The sequence below is a fragment of the Tamandua tetradactyla genome, chromosome 24 (genome assembly GCF_023851605.1).
Source record: "Tamandua tetradactyla isolate mTamTet1 chromosome 24, mTamTet1.pri, whole genome shotgun sequence".
In the NCBI taxonomy this organism is placed as follows: Eukaryota; Metazoa; Chordata; class Mammalia; order Pilosa; family Myrmecophagidae; genus Tamandua; species Tamandua tetradactyla.
The window spans coordinates 25281069-25304053 of record NC_135350.1 but is presented as its reverse complement, the minus strand read 5'-3'; the positions used below and the strand labels follow the sequence as shown (position 1 = coordinate 25304053).

At 38.1% G+C, this 22985-nt stretch overlaps 1 protein-coding gene across 1 annotated transcript; it reads right to left on the bottom strand.

Annotated features, from left to right (window-relative positions):
• Positions 1–796: 796 nt before the first annotated feature.
• On the bottom strand, positions 797–20734 carry LOC143668471 (alcohol dehydrogenase S chain-like). The gene is made up of 9 exons (XM_077143226.1): positions 20575–20734; positions 10504–10605; positions 9737–9875; positions 6075–6162; positions 5758–5977; positions 5142–5402; positions 3090–3225; positions 2320–2458; positions 797–1140 (listed from the first exon to the last, which is right to left on the bottom strand). The coding sequence occupies exons 1-9, from the start codon at positions 20590–20592 to the stop codon at positions 1116–1118; spliced, it is 1128 nt and encodes a 375-aa protein (XP_076999341.1). The 5' UTR covers positions 20593–20734; the 3' UTR covers positions 797–1115.
• Positions 20735–22985: the final 2251 nt, after the last annotated feature.

The following is a 22985-nucleotide window of genomic DNA, read 5'->3' as shown; positions in this document are numbered from 1 at the left end:
TAGTTACTTTTAATCAGAAAAGACTAATTAACCATTAATCCCTTTAATGAGTAAAACATTAGTTTTTGAGTCTGGAGCTAATAGTTTAGTTTTTCTGTTAATATCTGAACCTCATTTTATCACATGTTGAAGAAAAACTGCTTGTATTTTAAGGGAAAGTTCTATATTCACTGCAAGTATAAACAAAAAACAATTCCCTTAAATCATGGAAATGAGTGGCATTTCCCTTAAGTTACTTAAAATTTCCTGCTTTTATAAGATCTGGATCTTCTCTGCTTGTAAATCTAAATGTACACTGTGTCATCTGTAGTTTTCCCCTAAAACATCGAATATTTTATCAGAAGGGGATACAGGTAATGACAGGACAGAAGTCCATGACTGCAAGCAAAATGGCCCTTCCTGTGTGTGTTGGGGACAATGAAGGATCCCTTCACCAGGCTTCAGTAACCAAGGGAAGCAAAGGCACAAAAGGGGTATGAAGTCATATGAAATACCCTTGTCAAGGGAAAAAGATATGACATATGGAATGACAAAGAACAAAAATTTACTGGCCTCAAATATTCAGCTGATGTTCACCTTTTCATCTTTCTCACACTTGGCATTTAACATTTGCTTGTGAATATATTTTGCAGGGCATTTTAGGACAGTGAAACCATTCTGTTTGACTGTATGGTAGATACATGAAATTATGCATTAGTAAAAGCCCATTGTTCTGTGACACACAAAGAGTGAAGCTACAGTAACCCATGAACTTTGATTAATGAAAATGATATAACAATAAGGTATCAATATTGAGTCATAGTTTATTGAAATGCATCATTAATGCAAGTTATTATTAATAGGTGAAATTTTCCATAGTGTTGGGGGAGAACGAGTAAATGGAAAGAAGTTTCTGTGCAATTTTCAGAAACACTGATTATTCTACAAAATAAATTCTATGTAGATAGTCAGAAAACAGTATTCATAGAAATTTCTGCTTCTTATGGAATGTTCCCATGTATATTTTTTGATAACATCTGGTAAGGGAAAAGTCAGTGCTGTTGTTTTCCTGGTGTTCTGGATGAGGAGGGCATGGAACAGTCAGAAGATGGTATAAGTGAAGGTGTCACAGTGTCTCAAAATTTGAGTACAGTACGGATGCTGAAAGTGAAAATGAAACATATTATAATCTTAACACAAGAAATTTGATATTCTTCTTTATAGAGTCCGAGGAGGATAGGATGTGCCTCACTGGAAACTTAGTTTTGTATCCAGCTAATCCATTCCTATCCCCATATATTTAAGCACAAACAAGTAAAAGGAAGATCATTTTTACTGATTCTCTTTCTTGCTTTCTTCAAAGTTAAGCTCATGATTACATAATAATATGGCTTCTCTTTAGATTTCATTCTATCTTAACATCTTCATAAAAGAATTTTTATAACTCCTAGTGCTTCTACTAGTAATAACATGAAACAAAATGTGTAATTACTTGTAATGAATTCTTGGCATCTGCCATTCACTTTTAGATACCTTTCATGCATTGTGTCATTTGGACCGCCACATACACCAAAAAGCACTGTGAGATGATGGTTAAGATTGGCTCACTGTTTTGTCCCAAATTATTTACTTATAATTTATTTATATTTGTTTTTATCTTTGTACATATATGTATATTTATAAGTATGTATGTATGTTAGAGTTCTTTCAAGCCAGAGCAGTAAAATAGGAAATAAAAAGCTTACTTACAAAGATGTCTAAGTTAGAATTCTAGCTCTGCTGCTTACCAAGTGCATGTCCTATCTGAGCCTCATGTTCTCTATTCTTCAATAGTGAAATTAAGTCAGTATTTTTATGAAAAACGGATCCTAAGATGTGTAACTGCAGCAATCACCATAGAGCTCTACTGACTCCTACAATGAAAGTTTGGAGATATCCTGAATATTATCTAAATTTCCATCCATCAATGCTCAGCCTGTATTATGGGGCCAGGTAGAGGCTTAGGGGCTCCATGGTCCCATGATGACCATGTGGCTCTGATCACCCTTGCCTTTCAAGAGTGAGTGTCCACCTGGAAAGAGATCAAACTGCTGATGATTTCAGATTTGTGACAAAGTTCACAAATTTGTATTTACAGAATAGGAAATTCAAAGTAACTATTCTCAGCTTCTCATGATAGGTGAAAATATTCTACATGTAAATGAACTGGTAAGGGAAAACCAAGCACTCCAATATATTTCTCATTCATCTACCTCCTGATAAATATATCAAATTTCTTAGTAAAAAATATTTTTCTTTGCAAGCCTAAACCCTACTGTTTACACAGGCAAAGAAATCTACCTCTTTCCACAGCGAAGCAGGTCAAATCCTTCATTGATCTTTTCAAAAGGTAAAGCATGGGTTATTAATAGATCCAGTGGAATCTTGTTGGCCATAATATCAGCCACAAGTTCTGGGACAGAATCTTTACACTTAAGGCCTAGAAAAAAAAAGATATCATTGGTAGATTCAGACAGGGGTAAGTAACAGAATTGAGGAGAAGACTTTTCAAATAGAATTAAAATTAAAGTGCATAAAATGAGCTACACTCTATAGGTTGTCATTACTGAGGTTAGTAAGAGTTAATGTGTTTAATATCCTTTTGCAGCAATTTTCCCGTTTGTTTCTTTTACAGTTTTGTTCATCTCACATACCCCTCCACAATAAACTAGGGCCTGTCATTATCAGGTGTCTTCTAGAGATACTGTAGTGTAGATGACTCTGGCCAAATCATGCAGGCAATTTGGAAGTTTTCTAAATTTGGGTAATGAGGGCAGATGTGAACAATTTTGATGGACTGTCTGGCACCTACTGGGTGTTTAAATGTCTTATTCCTTCACCAGTATCAGAAGAGCTTTTGCTGTATGTCTTGGCTAGTCTACTGTGTCATAAAGAAATGTGTCTGAGTAGCTTCCCTCTGCAGTAGTTACACATCTGGTGGAATTTGACATTAAAGATCAATTAAAATTTTAACTTATCTTTAACTATATTGCTCTGCAACACCTGGACTTATCAATTATAAAATGGAACAAATCCTGAGGTTAATAAGAATTCAATCTTTAAGTACATACCACCCAAAATTGCCCCTTTCCAGGTGCGACCAGTAAATAGCAGCCTAGGATTCACCGAGAGGTTTTCAGAACTTGGAGTCGCCCCTACCATGACACATACACCAAATGCCTCATGACAGCACGACAGAGCCTCAAGCTGGAATGGAATGAATATTTTGCATTTAAAAATAAGCACTCTCATAGTTGCCCCTCGTGATAAACTCTAAGAATTCATGTACTATAAGCTTAGATTATGAGCATTCATAGGGCATAGGGTAGAAATTTGGTTTTGCTTCTTTGTTCTCCTTTGTATATACATGAGTGCTGTGGTATTAAGGAAAGTTCAGAAAACATTTTAGGATGGTTGAGAGAATGGATGTATGTAGTTGTGTGTGTGCATTTTTTAATAAAATATTAAAGAGGGAAACATCATTAAAAATGAATAATGGGTCCTTAAAAGATGGAAATGTTTCACATCACATGAATTTTAACAATCCATGTGTTGCTGAATTGTTTCTCTGTTATTTATTTAGCAAGTACATGAGTATCATATTAGACCAGGTATTTGTTGGCAAAAAATAATGTAATGATGATTAAATCATCAAAAATTGTACCTTGTCCTCTTGAGGCTCTTCCATTTAATAGATCTATACTTATTATCTATCTTTAAATTGTACATCACATAGATGTTACTTTTTTATCTCCCCAAAAAGGACATCAGTTTAACTATACCTCTTTTATGGAATCTCAAAAGACACTCCAGAAGCTTTGTTCCCCAGTCAGGTTTTGAAAGATAACAATAAAATGAAGTAGGATTCCAAAGGATTATATAATTATTAATCATTTGTGTTTAGAGTCTGATTTGGACAACCTGACACCCATAGAAATCGCGTTTTGCAGTCAACGAATAAAGTAACAATCCAGTCTATGTGAAAAAACAGGAGAAAAATAACACAAAAGAACTTAAGGCAAAAACTGACCTTGTAAAAAGTGAGAAATCTCTTGGATTGTTGGTGTCTTGGATATGGTCCCCGAGCAAGGCTGGAAAGCTCATTATTCTCAGGGTGCTGCTTCATACTACCAGTGAAGTTTGGACTTCCTGGGGAATCTCAACAATGGGGATTTATTGTTCTGGGGAATTTTTCAGTATTGTTTTAGAGAATTCTAGTTAAAGGGATTGCAGCTGGAGCTTTGTTTGTTAGTCATACCAATTGATGATATTTGTGTTTATTTGAAAGTAATATCATGGATATCCCAAAGATAATGTAGGCACTTTATTATTGGAAATAGTGTTTTATTATAACACAATAACCAGCTAAAGTTCTTTGAGTGTTTATCACTACCAAGTGGCTCTATGTGGAATACTTTGTATGCGTGTAATAGTGCATAATATTATTTTATGCTTCAAATGCTATATGATATGGATACTCTTTAGTACATTTTATATTCATGTAATGCTTCAAGTTAATTGCCTTAAATTCATGTAGCAGTAAAATCTGTCAATCCCTCACAGGCTTTATTCCATCACACAGATATTAGGTACCTATTAATTACCAGGCACCATGCTGCATGCTGCGATAAAACCTAGTAAAACATTAAAACAGTGCTTTCTCTAGGTCAAGTTTTTGATAAAATCATTTTTGGAATAATACTGATGATATTTCTTTTGATCAAAGAATTACATGTGAAAAGAAATCTGAACTCATTAAACATAAAAAAATTGTTAAAATATTTGCTAAGAATGTTGGAAAATAAAATTTTCTCAGTTTGAGAGTAGAAATTGTATTATTTATATGTCCTTCAGTTTGAATTTTGTACTAAAAGAAATCAAATAAATTTATAAGTGCCTAATATTAAGCAGCCTCTAATGGGGAACTGTGTCTTGAGACATGTTGCTGAACTGACAAAATGCAAGTTTCTTTACAATAATGTATAAAATAATGATAAGTAAGAAACAAGATACAGAATATTGTAATTCATTACAAATAGTCCTTATATACAACATTTATATCCTACTATTTAAAACATATCCTCATTAAAGAAGCATGAATCAGGGCATGTCATGGTACATACCAGGGTGTCAATCTGACCAATGACTTCAAACGAAAAGTCCACCCCACCTCCAGTCATTTCCTTCAGCACCTCATGAACAGGTTTCTGGAAGTCCTGAGGGTTGATGCACTCAGTGGCCCCCAGCTCTTCGGCCTTTGCAAATTTGTCCTTGTTGATATCCACCCCAATGATCCTGGCTGCTCCAGCTGCCTTACAGCCAATGATGACAGACAATCCGACTCCTCCAAGGCCAAACACAGAACAGGTGGAACCTGGGGTGACCTGCATTTCAGAAAGGACAAGAATGGATTAATTAATGATTGTTAGCAGCAGTCCAAGTTGGATAAAGTGGTAGCTGTTGATCATCATAAAGAAGTATTTGGATTCCTTTCCCCAAACTGCTTAAGTATCAATAGCTTGTTCACGCTGATAAGCTGATGAATTTCTATAGCACATGCTTTCAATTCTTTCTGCGGCCATATTCTACCCATACTCACTCCACATTCAAGTATCTCAGGGCTATTATAGTAGCAGTGGAAAGTTATCACTTAATTTAGAGGAATGATCCATAAACCCTGGGGAAAAAAATTTCTTACAGTCTGAGTGTATCTGGAGTTTTGCCTGTGGTCATTCCTACCTTGGCAACTTTGACTGCAGACCCATAACCAGTAGACAATGCACACCCAACAAGGCAGACTTTCTCCAGTGGTGCTGCTGCATCAATCTTGACCACTGAGATCTCATCCACCACTGTGTACTCAGAGAAGGTGCTGGTGTGGGCGAAGTGGTGGATGGGCTTCCCTTTGCAAGAGAACCTGATGGTGCCATCCTGCATGGTCCCTTTAGGGTTGGTCAGACTGGTCAGTGTAACAGAGAGAAACAGAAGGGCATGAGGCAGGAGCTCACCTGTTGTACAAACACTTTGGCTCCATCTGCAATGTTTCAGAAACCTACCCCAATTTCACACAGTTGTTGGCTTCTGGGTGTTTACAAACGATACATTCCCCACACTGGGGAACACACAGTGGGATGACTTTATCACCTGGAAGAGGACAATGCAAATTCTTTTTAAATTTCTATCCAAGGATTAATAGAGCGATACCTAAGATATTAGGTGTATATATAAGAGGCATAGGTCTTGGAAAGTTCTCACAAGAAATAGAGTGCAGTCACCACTATGTCATTGTTGACAGCCTATCCACATTGTTTATCAGTTTCATTTTTTACAGGCCTGAAGACTTCCAAAGAAGAAATGCAAATATTGAAACAACATAAATTTGTGTTATTTTGACTGTATTAATAATTACCTTTTATCATGTTTATATTTTTACTGGTGCTGTAGACACTTTGTCTCATTTAATCCTTAGTTCATTAAATATAAGATTTCTCACTGCAGTTCAATACATACTTTGGTTGAAGCAGACCTTCATAATGGACATGTCATAATTGATAATAGTTAGGGTTACAATAATGAGAAATTTGATCATCATGATTTACAAAATCTCTTGCTTGTCTTTACTATGAAATTAACACTGATATTTATGTAGCTCTGTTCAAGAAAAACTGAATAGAATGGGAGAAATAAGAGAAATTCAAAAATTTTTTCTGAATACTCAAATATTCTAAAGGTAGGCACTTTGTTTAGTATAAGAAATTCTCACTTAGTAAATTTAGGCAGTTAACTTGTGAGTATGTATTTTTCCCTTATCTTGGAGGAAGCAGATGTGTAAAGTATGTGTCATTACTGTGCAATTTTAATCAGTTGTAAAGAGAAATACTAAAATCTCAATTTCAAAACAGAAGACATTTTTATTTTGTTCACATGTCACTAAACATTTGGTAAATTGTATCCACTAGTTAAGTAGAATTTTTAGAATGAAAAAATAATAATTTCATTTTTTTTCTTTATTAAAGAAGTTATGGGTTAACTGAATACTCGTGCATAAAATACAGGATTCTTAATACACTTAGCATAAAGGTGGAACATTTGTTACAATTGATAGGACATTTTTATAATTTTACAATTGACTAAAATCCACGGTTTAAACTACGTTCCCCTTTTTGCGTAGCGTAGTTCCATGGAGTTTAAAAATTACAATTTTGTGCTATTTTCACAATGATCCATCACCAAAGCATTTCCATCATTCCAAAGAGGAAGCCCTGCACATTTTATTTTTAGGCTGTATGGTGGGGGTCACACTGCATTTTATTTTTAATGTGACTATCTCATTATTGCAGCACATTTGTTGATTTTTGTGTATGTATGTGGGGGAAATGACATGGGCCACAAAATATACCTAGGTCTCCCACATGGCAGGTAAGAATTGCCCTGTATATTATAAATCTTAACTTTCCATTCTCTATCTCATCTTGTCTCCTGGTAACCTATATTCTAGATTCTGACTCCTTAACTTTGCTTGTTTTAGTTATTTCAAATCAGTGAGATAATACAATATTTTTCCTTTTGTGTCTGACTTATTTCATTAAGCATAAAGTTTTCAAGGTTCACCAACATTATTGCATATATGATGAATTAATTCCTTTTTACAACTGAATAATATTCCATTGTATGTGTATACTATGTTTTTTATCCATTCATCAGTTAATGGACACTGTGTTGAGTCCATCTTTTGGCAATTGTGTATAATGTCACTATGAACATTAGTGTGCAAATTTCTGTTCAAGCCCCTGTTTTCAATTATATTGGGTATAAACCTATTAGTGGTACTGCCAGGTCATTCAGCATTTCTATAATTTACTTTCTGAAAGAAATGCCAAACTTTTCTCCATAGAGCTACAGCATCTTACATTGCCACTAGCAGGGAATGAGTGTTTCTGTTTCTCCATAACCTCTCCAACACTTACTTCCTTTTTCTAAATATCAGCCATTTTAATGTGTGTGAAGAGGTGTCTCATTGTGGTTTTGATTTGCATTTTCCTGATTGTTAATGATGTTTCACTTCTTTTCATATGCTTTCTGACCATCTCTTTATCTTCTTTGGAGAGATGTTTTTCTAAATCTTTGCTCATATTTTAATTCTGTTGTTTGTCTTTTATTTATAAAGTGAAGGATTTCTTTATATTTTCTGGATATTACCTTTATCAGAAATGTGAGAAGTATTTTCTTCCATTATGTAGGTTGTTGATTTACATCCATAATAAATTCATTTTAGGCACAAAAGTTTAAAATTCTGGTGGAGTCTCATTGCTTTATTTTTTCTTTTATTACTTGTTCTTTGGGTGTAAAATCTAAGAAACTATTGTCTAACATAAGATTCTGAAGATGCTTTCCTACGTTTTCTACTAGGAGTATGATAGCTATAGCTCCCATATTTAGGTTGGGTCCATGTTAAGATGGTTTTTGTATAAAGTGTGAGTTAGGGGCTCCTCCAACTTTTTTTTTTTTGCAATTGGGGATACCGTTTTCCCATCCCCTTTTGCTGAAGAGACTATTCATTCCCACTGAGTGGTTTTTGCTTGTTTGTCAAAAATCAACACACCAGGCTGGGCCACGGTGGCTCACTGGCCGAGTTCTAGCCTGCCATGCCAGAGACCTAGGTTCGATTCCTGGTGCCTGCCCATGTTAAAAAAGAAATGAAAAATACAAAACCAACAGGCCATAAATGAGGGCTGATTTCTGAGTTCTCAATTCAATTCCATTGGTCAAATATGTCTATCTTGTTTCCTTAATAAAGCATTTAGAGTTATAAATTTTATCTCAGTCTTGTATTTCCTGTATGCCATAAGTTTTGTTATATTTTATTTTCATTTTTATTCACCTTTCACTTCAAGATATTTTCTAATTTGTTTGTGATTTCTACTATAACTCATTGGTTGTTTAAGAGTACATTGTTTAATTTCCTCATATTTGTGAGCTTTCCATTTCTACCTTTGTAATTGATTTCTAACATATTTCTGATGTGTTCAGAGAATATATATTTTATGACTTCAATATTTTTGTTTTGTGTCTTTATACATGATCTTTCCTGGAGAGTGACCCATGTGCACTCAAGAAGAATTTGTATGTTCAATGATCCATGCTCAAGAAGGGAGACTATATAGGAGGAGGAATCTACTGCTGTATGGAAAAGGTTTTGGGTGATTTAGCCATAACCTCACAGCCCCATGCTGAGTACTGAGCAAACCACAAATACCATATAGTAACCCAGATTCTTAGGACATAGACGTCTTTTTGTTTCTCAACTCATATAGTTTTTTCTTTGTCCTGTTTATACTTCTGTTTTAGGCCGCAAAGGAGGACAATGCTCAGAAGTTCTAAAATGGCATTACTTGAGTAGAGCCCCAGGATGGCAGTCACTCTGTCTCCTTCATCTTCCAGTGTCCCAGGATCTAACCTGGTGCCTGACATCCAGGAGGGGCTCCAGGAGTCACTGCTGAAGGGGAGAATCATGAGGTCTGTCCCAGGGACCTGCCTGGACACATGAAGGAAATCAGGCAGGGAGAGAGGAAACATCCCTGTCTAGTTCCAGTTCCACCATTGGCTGCTGCTGGGACCTGTGCAGGTATTTCATGTCTCACTGCCTCAGTTTCCTCCTCCAGGCTCCTTGACCTTAGGAGGTCTGAATGCAGACACATCCCCTGAGTGAATCCTGTACCTGGTTTGACTGCAGTCACCCCATCGCCAATGCTCTCCACGATGCCGGCTCCCTCATGGCCTAAGATCACAGGAAGATTTACGATAAAATCCCCATTAACCACATGGTCATCTGAGCGACAGATTCCTGTGGCCACCATCTGTGCGGAGAAGGGGAAATAATCACATTCCAGAAGTTATGGCCTCAGATAGACTTAATACATCCAATTCCCCGAAGTCAGGCTTCTAAAGAGCTGTAAAAAATGTCTCTAATTACTACTCTTCCTGAATAAAAAATTCTGTTTACTCCTGGGAGTATTCAGTTTAAAATCTTCCTGCACTTTCCTTTCTAGAATTATACAATCTGGAATAATCTGCAAGGTAATTCTTTCTGTAACAGGCAAATCTTATATAAAATACAGTAATGCATGCTCTCTGCAGAAATAAAAATGGTTCATTAACAACCATAAGGTTAAATTTTCTAACATCAACTGGCAATTGCATTTGAAGTCTTGATAAATTTACTTTTGCATTGCATTTCTGTACAAACATATATATTTTTTATTTCTTGGGATTTCACACCATGATTTTAGTGTGATTACATTGATCACTTTACAAAATTTAACAATGAATGTCATTCATATCTTTTCTTCAAAAAGAATGAAATTAAATTGTAGTTATTAACATACTTTATGTTAAAAGCTTCTTTTAGTGAATTTTTGGTAGTTCCCACTTTTTAATATTTGATTTTTAAAACCAAAATGAAATAAAGGTAGAGAAAATTTTCACCTTAATACGAACTTCATAGGCCTTGGGGGGTGCGACCTCCACCTCCTCAATGGAAAAGGGTTTCTTTAGGTCCCAAAGCACAGCTGCTTTGCATTTTATTACCTGCACAATCAAACCAAGATAATATAGGGTTTCATAATCTTCAAGTCAGGTTATTGTTTTTCCATCTTTGCAATGAAAGAATTAGTCCTTAGATAACACCGACAATTGCTATATTGAAATGAAAAAGTTCTGGTTTGGAAAACAGTAAAAATATTTTTTAAAAGCCTGAAAAGCAATAACGTAGAGAAATTGAAGCAGAATTAGACAATATGAGAGCTTGAGATGAAGTTGAATACATTTTTCAAAGTCATTTTTATATATCTTTTTTTTTCCTCTCTAAGGATATTTACTATTGATACATTCTAATGCTCCCCTGCAATACGTTGTGGCTTTTTAAATGTAATTTTACTGAAGTATATGCTTAATATATCTCAATATGATCTCACATACCATATAATCCTCCAAAGTATAAAATCAGTGGTTCACGATATCATCATATAGTTGTACATTCACCACCACAATCAGTTTGTGAACATTTTCATTACTACAGAAATCTAAAAATAATAACAATAAAAAACACACAAGAACACCGACACTATCTCATTCCTCTTATTCAGCCCTCACCCATTTTAAATTTATTTTTAGTGTTTATTTCTTACTCATCTGTCCATACCCTGGATAAAGGGAGTGTTAGTCACAGGGTTTTCACAATTACATGATCAGACCATCAAAGTGCTATAGTAATGTCATCATCTTCAAGAATCTCTTGGTCACTGAATCTTATTCTGTTTCATTTCTCTTCTCTCTTTCATCAAGACGGGTTTCTCAATCCTGTGATGCCAGGTCCAGGCTTGTACCTGGAGTTATGTGCCACATTGCCAGGGAGATTTACACTCCTGGGAGTCATGACTCTCATAGGGAGGAGAGCAGGGAGTTTACCTGAAGAGCTGACTTAGAGAGAAAGAGAGTCCACATGTGAGCAAAAACAGAGGGTCTCTGGGTGACTCTGGCATAATTATACATATGCTTAGCTTCTCCTTTGCAGAAGTAAGTTTCATAATGGCAAGTCCCAAGATCGAGGCCTTGGCCTATTAAATCGGCAGTCCACAATGCTTGTGAGCATATTAGGTTTTCCCCAAGTGGGAAAGTTTAATATTTCCACCTTTTTTCCCCAGTCCCTCAAGGGAACTTTGCAAATACTTTCTTATTTTCTACTCAGATTACTCTGGGATGTACCAGAGTGCAAACCAAAAACATTTCCCTCCCTATTCATGTTTCCATGTAATTATGATGTTCAAATAAACTGGACATACAAGTTAAATTAGATAGTGTGCTACAGAAAATAATAATTTTTCACCAAATACACATCTCTTCCTTTAGTCTTATGTGGAAGCTGAAGTTTAAAATGCAGTGAATACAATACTTTATGTTGTACTCTGTTTTACTTAGACCAAGTTCACATTCAAGCAAAAAGAGAGGGTCTCTGGGTAACTCCGGGATAATTATACATATGCTTACCTTCTCCTTTGCAGAAGTAAGTAGGACTAGTAAGATCTAGCAATAACCAGATCAGCTATAGTCATATCTCTAATTGAAGTCTGATCTTTTTTCAGCTTTTAAACAGTTGCTATATGGGGTAATGCTGACTTACACAACTGCAGTACTCTAGCTCTTCATCTCAGGTGTCACACAGATAACTGAGGTTCCAGGGAATGACCAGGTTTTATACAAAGAGCTCAACATCTCAGAATTTGAAAGTAATCATTACAACTTGGGAATAAACATAACTGCTGTAAGAGCCTACAATCTGGTAACATTTACAATAAGCCTTCTGCTGATAACCTATGCTCTCAAATTCAATTCTCAAAGTTTGCACCTTCAATTCATTTTAGTGAGGAGGTATAATGTTTTTCTTTTCATTTCTGGCTTATTTCACACAACATACTGTCCTCAAACTTCATTCAATTAGTTGCTTACCTCACAGCTTCATTCGTTCTTGTAGCTACTTAATATCCCATTTTATGTATACACAGATTTTGCCCTTCCATTCACGAGTTAGTGTTCCCTTAGCCCACCTTCATCCATTGCAAATCCTGAATACTATTGCCATAAACAACAATGTGCAAGTGTCTGCAATGCACTGTTGACCCACAGTTGTTGGCTGGTAGATGAAATCCCCTGTCACTGTAATTTCATTAATTTTGACAAAAAGATTGGCCATTTTAGTAAAACCTAGTGCACTCTTGCTCAAATTTTTCCTTAAGCGAAAGAATCTGAATTTTTGATACCAGATACTATCGTTTCCTTCCTAAGTAAACTTTTCTTCATCACTTTGTTTCCCTGTGTATTAGTTAGGGTTCTCTAGAGAAACAGAAGCAACAGGGAACACTGGCGAATATAACATTTATAAAAGTGTGTCACGTGACCGTGAGTTCAAAATCCACACGGCAGAATGTGAAATGACAATTCTGAGGGAGGGTCTGGATGTACTCCACAGGAGAGGCTTACCAGTCGAGACTGGAAGGGCCTGTCTCTTCTGAATCCTCCTTGAAAGGCTTCCAGTGATCAGATTAAGCATTACTGATTGCAGAAGACACTGCCCTTTGACTGATTACAAATGGAATCAGCTGTGGATGTAGCTGACATGATCATGATTCAATTCTATGAAATGTCCTCATTGTAACAGACAGGCCAGCACTTGCCCAACCAGACAAACAGGTACCATTACTTGGCCAAGTTGACACATGAACCTAACCATGACAGTCCAACCCTTGTCAACTTGGCAGTTATACATACCACCTTAAACCATACCAAATTTCTAAATTAAAAAACAGTAAAACACACATTTTTTTTCTTTCACCTAACAATACTCAACTGTCCTCCGTATAACTGGAAACACAGTAAATCTCTCCAGAATAGGGTGCAAATCCTTGGGTAATATTCATTCTTAAACATGATATCTTACAACTTAAATAGTATAACATGAACAAAACAGCATTACAGTCCTAATTTCTGTAACTGATCATGTGGTCAAAATTCACATTTATTACTACCTTCTTCCACTACCCATTCTGTGTTCCCTTTACCCTCAGTAAGTGCTTCAGCTGGCCGTAGTTCTTTGCCTGGTGGGGGGACCCAGACCTTCATTCCTGAAGTTTCAGAGCCATTGTGGTAGTTCTGCCTGAATTGGGTTGTTGCAGTTTTCCATTGATTTTACTCACAGGGTATGGTAGTTCTAAGAGATTCCCTAGGGGATCTCCTATATTCCAAGAAAACTCTTCTTTACCCCCACTTTGTAGTTGCAGTGCTATTTTTCCCTGATAGTCAGGGTCAATCACCCCAGACAATAAAGTAATCTCCTTCCTGGCTTGTTGATTCAGGAGCATGAGGGGCCCAAAGTGACCAGGTGGCAGTCTTATATACCAGTTCAATGGAATCATTGTTGTTTCTCCTGGAGGAAGCATGCCCTGTTTTGGAACGAAAACCTGTAGAACAGCTGAGCTCAGGGTCATAGGGACAGAAAGCAAAAATTTTCCTAGTGGATCACTAGGGATAATAGTGAGTGGTACCACTCCCATTTCCACCCCTTGGTTCCTGGACCCATGGATCCTGGCTAAGGGAGAAACAGCACCATACAGTGGATGCTAATTCAGAGCATATACAGCTTCCTGGAGAACATTACCCCAGTCTTTCAAGGTATTGTGACCTAGTTGGCACCGTAATTGGGTTTTCAAAAGGCCATTCCACCGTTCTATCAATCCAGGTGCTTCTGGATGATGGGGAACATGGTAAAACCAGAAAATTCCATAAGCATATGCCCATTACTGCACTTCATTATCTGTGAAGTGTGTTCTTTCATCAGAAGCAATGCTATGTGGAATACCATGACGATGGATAAGGCATTCTGTAAGCCCATGGATGGTGGTTTTAGCAGAAGCAATGCATGCAGGGAAAGCAAATCCATATCCAGAGTATGTGTCTATTCCAATTAGAACAAATCCTGCCCCTTCCATGAAGGGAGTGGTTCAATGTAATCAACCTGCCACCAGGTAGCTGGCTGGTCACCTCAGGGAATTGTGCCATAGCAGGGGCTGAGTGTGGGTCTTTACTGCTGGCAGATTGGGCACTCACCAGTGGCTGTAGCCAAGTCAGCCTTGGTGAGTGGAAGTCCATGTTGCTAAGCCCATGCATAACCTCCATCCCTACCACCATGACCACTTTGTTCATGAGCCCATTGGGAAATGACAGGAGTTGCTGGGGAAAGAGGCTGATTGGTTTCCACAGAATGGGTCATCTTATCCACTTGGATATTGTAACGTTCCTCTGCTGAAGTCACCCTCTGGTGTGCATTCACAGGGGACATAAATATGTTCATCTTTATAGCCCACTCAGAAATGTCTATCCACATACATCTTCCCCAGACCTCTTTGTCACCAATTTTCCAATTACGGTCTTTCCAAGTCCCTGACCATCCAGCCAAACCATTAGCACCAGCCCATGAGTCAGTATACAAATGTACCTCTGGCCAATTTTCCTTCCAAGCAAAATGAACAACCAGGTGTACTGCTTGAAGTTCTGCCCACTGGGAGGATTTCCCCTCACTGCTGTCCTTCAAGGATACCCCAGAAAGGGGTTGTAATGCTGCAGCTGTCCACTTTCGGGTAGTACCTGCATATCATGCTGAACCATCCGTAAACCAGGTCTGAGTTTTCTCTTTCTCAGTCAATTCACTGTTAGGAACTCCCCAGCGGCCATAGCTCTGGTCTGGGAAAGAGAAGGTAATGTGACAGGACTGGAGACCATGGCCATTTGAGCCACTTCTTCATGTAACTTACTTGTGCCTTCAGGACCTGCTCTGGCCGTATCTCGTATATACCATTTCAATTTTACAATAGAGAGCTGTTGTGCATGCTCAACTTTATGTCTTGGTGGGTTAGACAACACCCAGCTCACGATAGGCAACTTGGGTCTCATGGTAATTGGTGACCCATGGTTAAGCATTCAGTCTCTACTAAGGCTCACTAGCAGGCCAAAAGCTGTTTCTCAAAAGGAGAGTAGTTATCTGCAGCAGATGGTAAGGCTTTGCTCCAAATCCTAAGGGTCTGCATTGTGATTCTCCTATAGGGGCCTGCCAAAGGCTCCAGAAAGCATCTCTATTTGTCACTGACATTTCTAGCACCATTGGATCTGCTGGATCATATGGTACAAGTGGCACAGCAGCTTCTACAGCAGCCTGGACCTGTTGCAGAGCCTCCTCTTGTTCAGGTCCCCACTCAAATTAGCAGCTTTTTTGGTCACTCAATAACTGGGCCAGTGTAGCACATCCAAATGATGAATATGTTGTTGCCAAAATCCAAAGAGACAAACTAGGCATTGTGTCTCTTTTTCAGTCATAGGAGGGGCCAGATGCAGCAACTTCTCCTTCACGTTAGAAGGAATATCTCAACATGCCCCACACCCCTGGACACATAGAAATTTCACTGAGGTGGAAGGCCCTTGTATTTCTGTTGGATTTATCTCCCATCTTCTGGCACACAAATGCCTTATTTGTAACTCTAGAGTAGTTGCTACTTCTTGCTCACTAGATCCAATCAACATGATATCATCAATATCATGGACCAGTGCGATGTCTTGTGGGAGGGAGAGACAATCAAGTTCCCTGCGGACAAGATTGTGACACAGGATTGGAGAGTTGATATAACCATGAAGTAAGACAGTGAAATTATATTGCTGACCTTGCCAGCTGAAAGCAAACTGTTTCTCATGGTCCTTACTAATAGCTATTGAGAGAAAAGCATTTGCCAGATCAATAGCTGCATACCAGGTAACAGGGGATGTATTGATTTTCTCAAGCAATGACACCACATCTGGAACAGCAGCTGCAATTGGAGTTACCACCTGGTTGAGTTTACAATCATCCACTGTCATCCTCCAAGAGTCACCTGTTTTCTGCACAGGCCAAATAGGAGAGTTCAATGGGGATGTGGTGGGAATCAACACCCCTGCATCCTTCAAGTCCTTAAGAGTGGCAGTAATCTCTGCAATCCCTCAAGGAATCTGGTATTTCTTCTGATCTACTATTTTGCTAGGTAGTGGCAGTTCTAGGGGCTTCCACTTCATCTTTCCCACCATAATAGCCCTCACTGCATGAGTTTGAGAGCCAATGTGTGGATTCTGCCAGTTGTGCAGTATGTCCATGCCAATTAAATATTCTGGAGCTGGGGAAATAACTATAAAATGTGTCTGGGGGCCCACTGGACCCACTTTGAGATGGACCTGAGCTTAAATTCCATTGATCACCTGGCCTCCATAAGCCCCCACTCTGACTGGTGGACCAGAGTGACATTTTGGGTCCACTGGAATTAATGTCACTTCTGAACCAGTGCCTAATATCCCAAAACATCTGATCATTTCCTTTACCCCAATGCACAGTTGCCCTGGTAAAAAGGCATTGGTCTCCTTGTGGAAAGCTTGGAGGATGATTAACAGTATAAATTTGTGTCAGTGCAACAGGGTTCTCTCTCAAGGGGCTCTGGGTCTATAAACTGTCACAAGTCTGGAAATTGATTAAGGGGCCATGACTCTGTGTTTTTCTAATTCAGGTTAGACTTAGGTTCACATGACCTAGAAATCTTTTGTTTATGCAGCTTGAACAGGAATTTATAGGTTGCCCTTCTATTGTATTTCTAGGTACCCCATGATTTACTAGCCAATGCCACAAATCTCTGTGAGATATATAATTTTGATTCCTGCTTTGAGTTTGCTGTCTATTATACTAGCCACATCTACCCTGTCTTTGGCGATTAAGTGCTGCCATCTGGCTTCTGCCAACTCCAGATCCAGTCATCCCCATTGTGTTTAAGGATTCCAGCTCAGTGACAACAGTTCCTAAAGAGAAGTGCAACCACAGAGCTCTTCAGGGATGATGGTGCTAGTCTCAAATTTATTTCTCACTGTTCTGGTAAAAGGTGCATCCTCTGGACCTTCCTGGGGTGTAAGAGTAGGCTTTACATGATAAATCCACTCTAACATCCCAATCTCTCTAAACTTCTGGATCCCCTCATCTACTTTATACCAGAGCAGTTCTGGCATTTCAACCTCAGGTAATGTTGGCCACCTTTTGATCCATATTTCAACCAACCATCCAAACAAACTGTTAATACTGTTTCTAACCCCTTGAGCTGTAACATTGAATGTAGAATCTCTACTTGGTGGGCCCATATCAATAAATTCAGCCTGATCGAGCCTTATATTCCTCCCACAATTATCCCACACTCTTAAAATCCATTGCCACAGATATTCCCCTGATTTCTGTCTACATAAATTGGAAAACTCACACAGTTCTTTTGGAGTAAAATGTACTTCCTCATGTGTGATACTTTGTAACTCATCTCTAGGGGCCTGTTGGGACTTTAGTCTAGTTATAGGTCTGGAAGAAATGAGGGGTGGTGCAGGTGGGTCATGAAAAGAATTAGAAATATCTTCTGAGCTATTTGCTTCAAGGCCTTCATTTGCAGTTTCATCTGTTGAAACAGGATTAATCACTCTAGGGCTAATTACTTCAGAAGGAATTTGGGTGGCCAATTCCTCAATGCAGGCTAGAGGTGGGGCTGTTATATCCTTGGTGCACACTATCACAGGATTATCTGGAAAAGACTCAGCATGATCTAGGATTTCAACCTCACCCCTTGAGAGAGAACCCTGACATCATTATCAATTCATAAGTCACCATCCCATTTTTCAGGGTCCCACTCCTTTCCAGTCAATGCCCTCACTTTAATGGCAGACCCCATGCAACATTGAGATTTCAGTTTACTTTGCAAAGTTGCTACTCTAACAATAAGATTCTGAGTCTGATATTCAGAAGACTGAAGTCTACGGCTACAGGAAATAAGATTTTCCTTTATGATACTCATAGAAATGTCTACATCTGTCAGATGGTGCTTAAGCTTCTCATTTGATGCCTTAGGCCCATCCCTTGCACTCTTTAATGTAGTCAGAATATCTAACAACAACCAACCAACTTCTCTATACCTCTTACTTCTACAAAACTCTGTAGAGGTGTAAAAAACTTTATCCCCTAAAGCCTGGCTTCATACAAGCAAAGCATTAGGAGAAACGAATGGTGATATTTTGACTATTTCTTTTGCCAACTCACTCCATGGTCTGGGGGTGTCATTTTGATTATGGAATCAAAGTCTTTAGTGCCTTTGAGTACAGTCAGAGTAGAAAACCATTCATAAAAACCCATTTCTAAGGTTCTGCTTCTTAAGAACCACTCCTGGTACCAAGATGTAGTAGTTAGGGCACTCTAGAGAAACAGAATCAACAGGGAACACTCGCAAATATAAAATTTTAAAAATGTCTCACATGACTGAGAGTCCAAAATTCACAGGGCAGACTGCAGAGCTGACAATTCCAATGGTGGGTCTGGAGGAACTTCACAGGAGAGGCTCACCAGCTGAGACAGGAAGGGCCTGTCTCTTCTAATTCTCCTTAAAAGGCTTCCAGTGATCAGATTAAGCATTGCTCATTGCAGAAGATGCTCCCCTTTGGCTGATTACAAATGGAATCAGATGTGGATGTAGCTGACATGATCAGGATTCAATTCTAGGAAATGTCCTCATTGCAGCAGACAGGCCAGCACTTGCCCAACCAGACAAACAGGTACCACCACTTGGCCAAGTTGACACATGAACCTGACCATGACACCCTGCTTCCTTCTTTCTTTTTTTCTCTTCCCACCATTTCCATTTGCATTACTAATTTGGAACATTGCTTTTGTGTATCTATGTTATTATCTAAATTATGTGTAACATTTCCTTCAGAATGCATTTAAAGCTAGAGAGTGAAAAATACAAAGACATACTTGCACAAAATGCATTTAAATCTAGAGAGTGAAAAATACAAAGACATGCTTGCACAAGAATACATGTATATTTTCAAATCAGAAAACCTGTGCTTATGTATAAATTTCTAGCTCAGATAGATTAACCATTAGTGTTTTTCTAAATAAGAGTTAAACATATGTTTTCAATATTTGAGAAGGTCCTTAAACCCTGTTTTCAAAGGGGCAAAGTTTGTGCAGGAAAGAGTGCTTTTATAAATAGTGAGAATGCACAGCTGCAAGTGTGATAAAATCAAATCAATTGCAGTGTTTTTTTTCTTTTTTGGCATCAGCAGGCTCCCAGAATCGAACATGGGTCTCTGAAATAGCAAGTGAGAATTCTGCTGCTGAGACACTGTTGTACTTCCCAAATTGAGTTTCATTCCTTTGAAATTTATTTCCATTATTCATTTTTCATATCTTTTCAATTTTTAAGCTTTTTGCTACAGCCGATATCCTGATAAATATTAACATACTTGGGAAATGTACACTGATGGCAGTGGTTTCTGAGTGTTGGTGCCTGTGATTGACAGGCACACCAGGTCCGGTCCCAGGGATTTTCCATGTTGATCTTCTACTCTTACAGGAATGCTACCAGGGGACAGATGATATTGATTCTGGCCTTATTTTACAGATGCAAATACTGAGGCTTAGATTGACTGAGTAGTTTTCTCAAAGCACAAATCTGGTTGTTCCAAGAATTCAGATATATTCATCATTATCTTTTCATTACCATATAACACATTTGAACTACAGCTTCTGAATACGAAAATAATTTCTTGATGAAAATATCTCTAATTTAGGTTTACAAATTAGTCATGATAGGTTGGATAAGTGATCATTCTAACTAGTGTGCATTTATTTCATGGAAGGAGAGAAATATTAAGAGATAGAGATGACATATATTTTGCTAAAGATAAGTGGGATTAACATATTTCTGCACAGTTTAAGATGCATTGTATCTTATGGCATACTTGTATACTGTATTTCACTATTTGTTGTTTCTAATTTAGAAGCAAAACCATTATTATTCATTAAAACTGTACCCATATATTTATTATACAATAAACATAAATTTTTATATTTATTTATCATATAATGTGAAGATATATCAAAGGTAAACTTTTTTTTTCTTTGCTTACTTTTCCTGCTGTGCTCATGTTGTTTCTGTCTTCTCTGCACGCCAGGAGACTTGTAAATTCTTGTGGACTTCCTTCCTATTTGAGGATGTAGAGCATATATTTTGCCAAACATTTTGCTTGCATGAAAAACACCTATTTCTACCCTTGTGATCTGGGATTTTTAAGCATACCCACCAGTTTATAATTAGACCAAGTTGAATCACTTATGAAAGGACCCTGTACCAAGGTACAAAAGTGAACTCTGATTGCAACATGCCAAATTCAGATGCAATATCATGATTTCATTGGGTAAAATATTTCTACTCACTTCAATGTTAATTATATTCTCTATTTATTCTACTTTGTATTTCTGCTTCCTCAATCCCACAAAGGCAGTTCAGGGTTCTGAAGTCTGTATGTCTGCATTAAACTACAACAGCCACTCTATTTGCTGCAGTTAGATATGAGGAGAGAAGAAGCAGGACAGATGAGGCAGAGCCCAGAGAGCACTACCAACTAGAGGGAGGTCTTGACTCAGCACTCTTTGACACTCTACAGAGCAGGTCAGACACCCCAAACGTCATAGCAAGGTGGTCACTGTCCCTGGCATTTCTGGCCCACTCAATACCAGTCAACCATGACTGTGAACCTCCCCATGCCAGGCAGTCATCTAGGTAGCATGGGGATGGCCAAGGTGAGTAAGAGACGGGCTCTCCCTAGACCAAGAGGCAGTACTGGCAGTGGCTGTGTTCATCTTTGGGTCTATGCAGATCTGGTTTCTTAGTGGCTGTGTGAACCAGGACACATGACTTGTATGGTTTGTGTCTTAGTTTCCTCAAGACTGGATGAGCTTGAATAACAGTACCTATTGTAAAGAACTGGGGAATAATGAGAAAAATCTGTGAGGTATGTTCTGAAGATGGAAAAAGCTCAACAAGTGGGGGTCATACTTATTATTCAAAAACATAATGTCACCATCTATAGACAATAGAGACAAAAAGGCAAGTAAGTCATTTTCATGTCAGCCTATTGAGGAAAGACTGTACTTTAGGGACAAGATAGTACTGGGAGCAGGGCTGTGGTAGGGTGGCATAGTGCCAAGGATGGTAGAATCTGACTCTAAAAAGGAGGATTTTGGGTGGACCAGCATTTGAAATAAAATTTAAATTATCTTGGAAAATAGAGAGAACACTCACATTTGAATTTCTGTTGTCTTAGATTGATTGTAGCTAGTATGTGCAGGGTTCCCAGGTAATAAGAGTTTGATTTTTCTCTTATCTGCACTTGGAAGTCCTATAAGCCATAGTGCATATTGTTATTTGATTATATGTAATCTTTCTCACAGATATTATAATATAAAGGACATATCTCTGTAAAATTTCTTAGGCTGCAATCTTACTCACAGTGTTTCATGCAGTGTGAATGATATTTTATGATGTAGTTGTGAGACACACCAGGGCTGAAAAGCATTTCTGCAGCAGAGAAGCAAGGGAGGTCCTTTGATTTCAGGGTACTACTAGTTAGGAAAGCTTTGAGGAGAGAAGAGAATCCCAAATCTTTTCTGTTTCATTCCAGGCCCTTTTACAACTTATGTCAAACTCTAAGCGCCTCATCTACCTCCTTCATCCTTAATATCCATGTTCATTCAAAATTTGCATCTCTGCCATGCTCCAAATCCAGCCCCTACCTCATTCAAGCCCTCCCTCACCAGGGTCCTCCTCCACTTTTCCAGTTCTTGGCTTTGTCATCCCTGACCCAAAGTGAGACTCAGGTCAAGTCCCTACTTGTGGTGATATGATCACTCCATCTCAAAGTCATCCTTGGCTCTCTGCATCCCATTTGGTTCTCACATCCCTTCTCTGGTATTGAGCCTCATGCCCTTCTCTTGTTCACAGTCTTCAGTATGGAGACCAACCTCTCTAATTGTACTGGAAATTTATGGTCATAGACCTTCTCCATACTTCAGTTGTGATCTCAGTTGCATCTAGTACAATACGATGTATATGATAGGCAGTTAATGATTGTTAATTTGTGCTCATGTATCAAAGGACAAGAATATCTAAAAATGTCATAAAGAATAAGATCCAATGTCTTCTGTTACTGTTTGAAGATTAGCCATGGGTCAGTAGAGTTCAGGTAAACAAGACAGAGAACTCTCCTATGAAGAATGACGTGGTCGGTGTAGGAGACTTCAGAGTGGAGTTCAGAGGAGTTCTAATCTGTTCATTTGAGATTTCTGCACCTGACTCAATGCCTGACACACTGTGTGTAATCAGATATTGATTGACACATAATTGAAGTAGTGACTTCCACTTTTTACAGAAGACTTGAAAGAAAGTAGGAAATTTATTAAGAATTGTCTCAAATTGTGAATTGGAATGAAGAGCTATAGATAGATTCAATAGCACAGATAAGGAAATTTGAACAAATCA

Coding starts and splice junctions, on each gene's coding strand:
- LOC143668471 (XM_077143226.1), bottom strand. Junction 5,403..5,757: donor CTGCAGTCAAAGTTGCCAAG/GTAGGAATGACC, acceptor TCTGAAATGCAG/GTCACCCCAGGTTCCACCTG. Junction 2,459..3,089: donor GAAAGGGGCAATTTTGGGTG/GTATGTACTTAA, acceptor TTTTTTTTCTAG/GCCTTAAGTGTAAAGATTCT.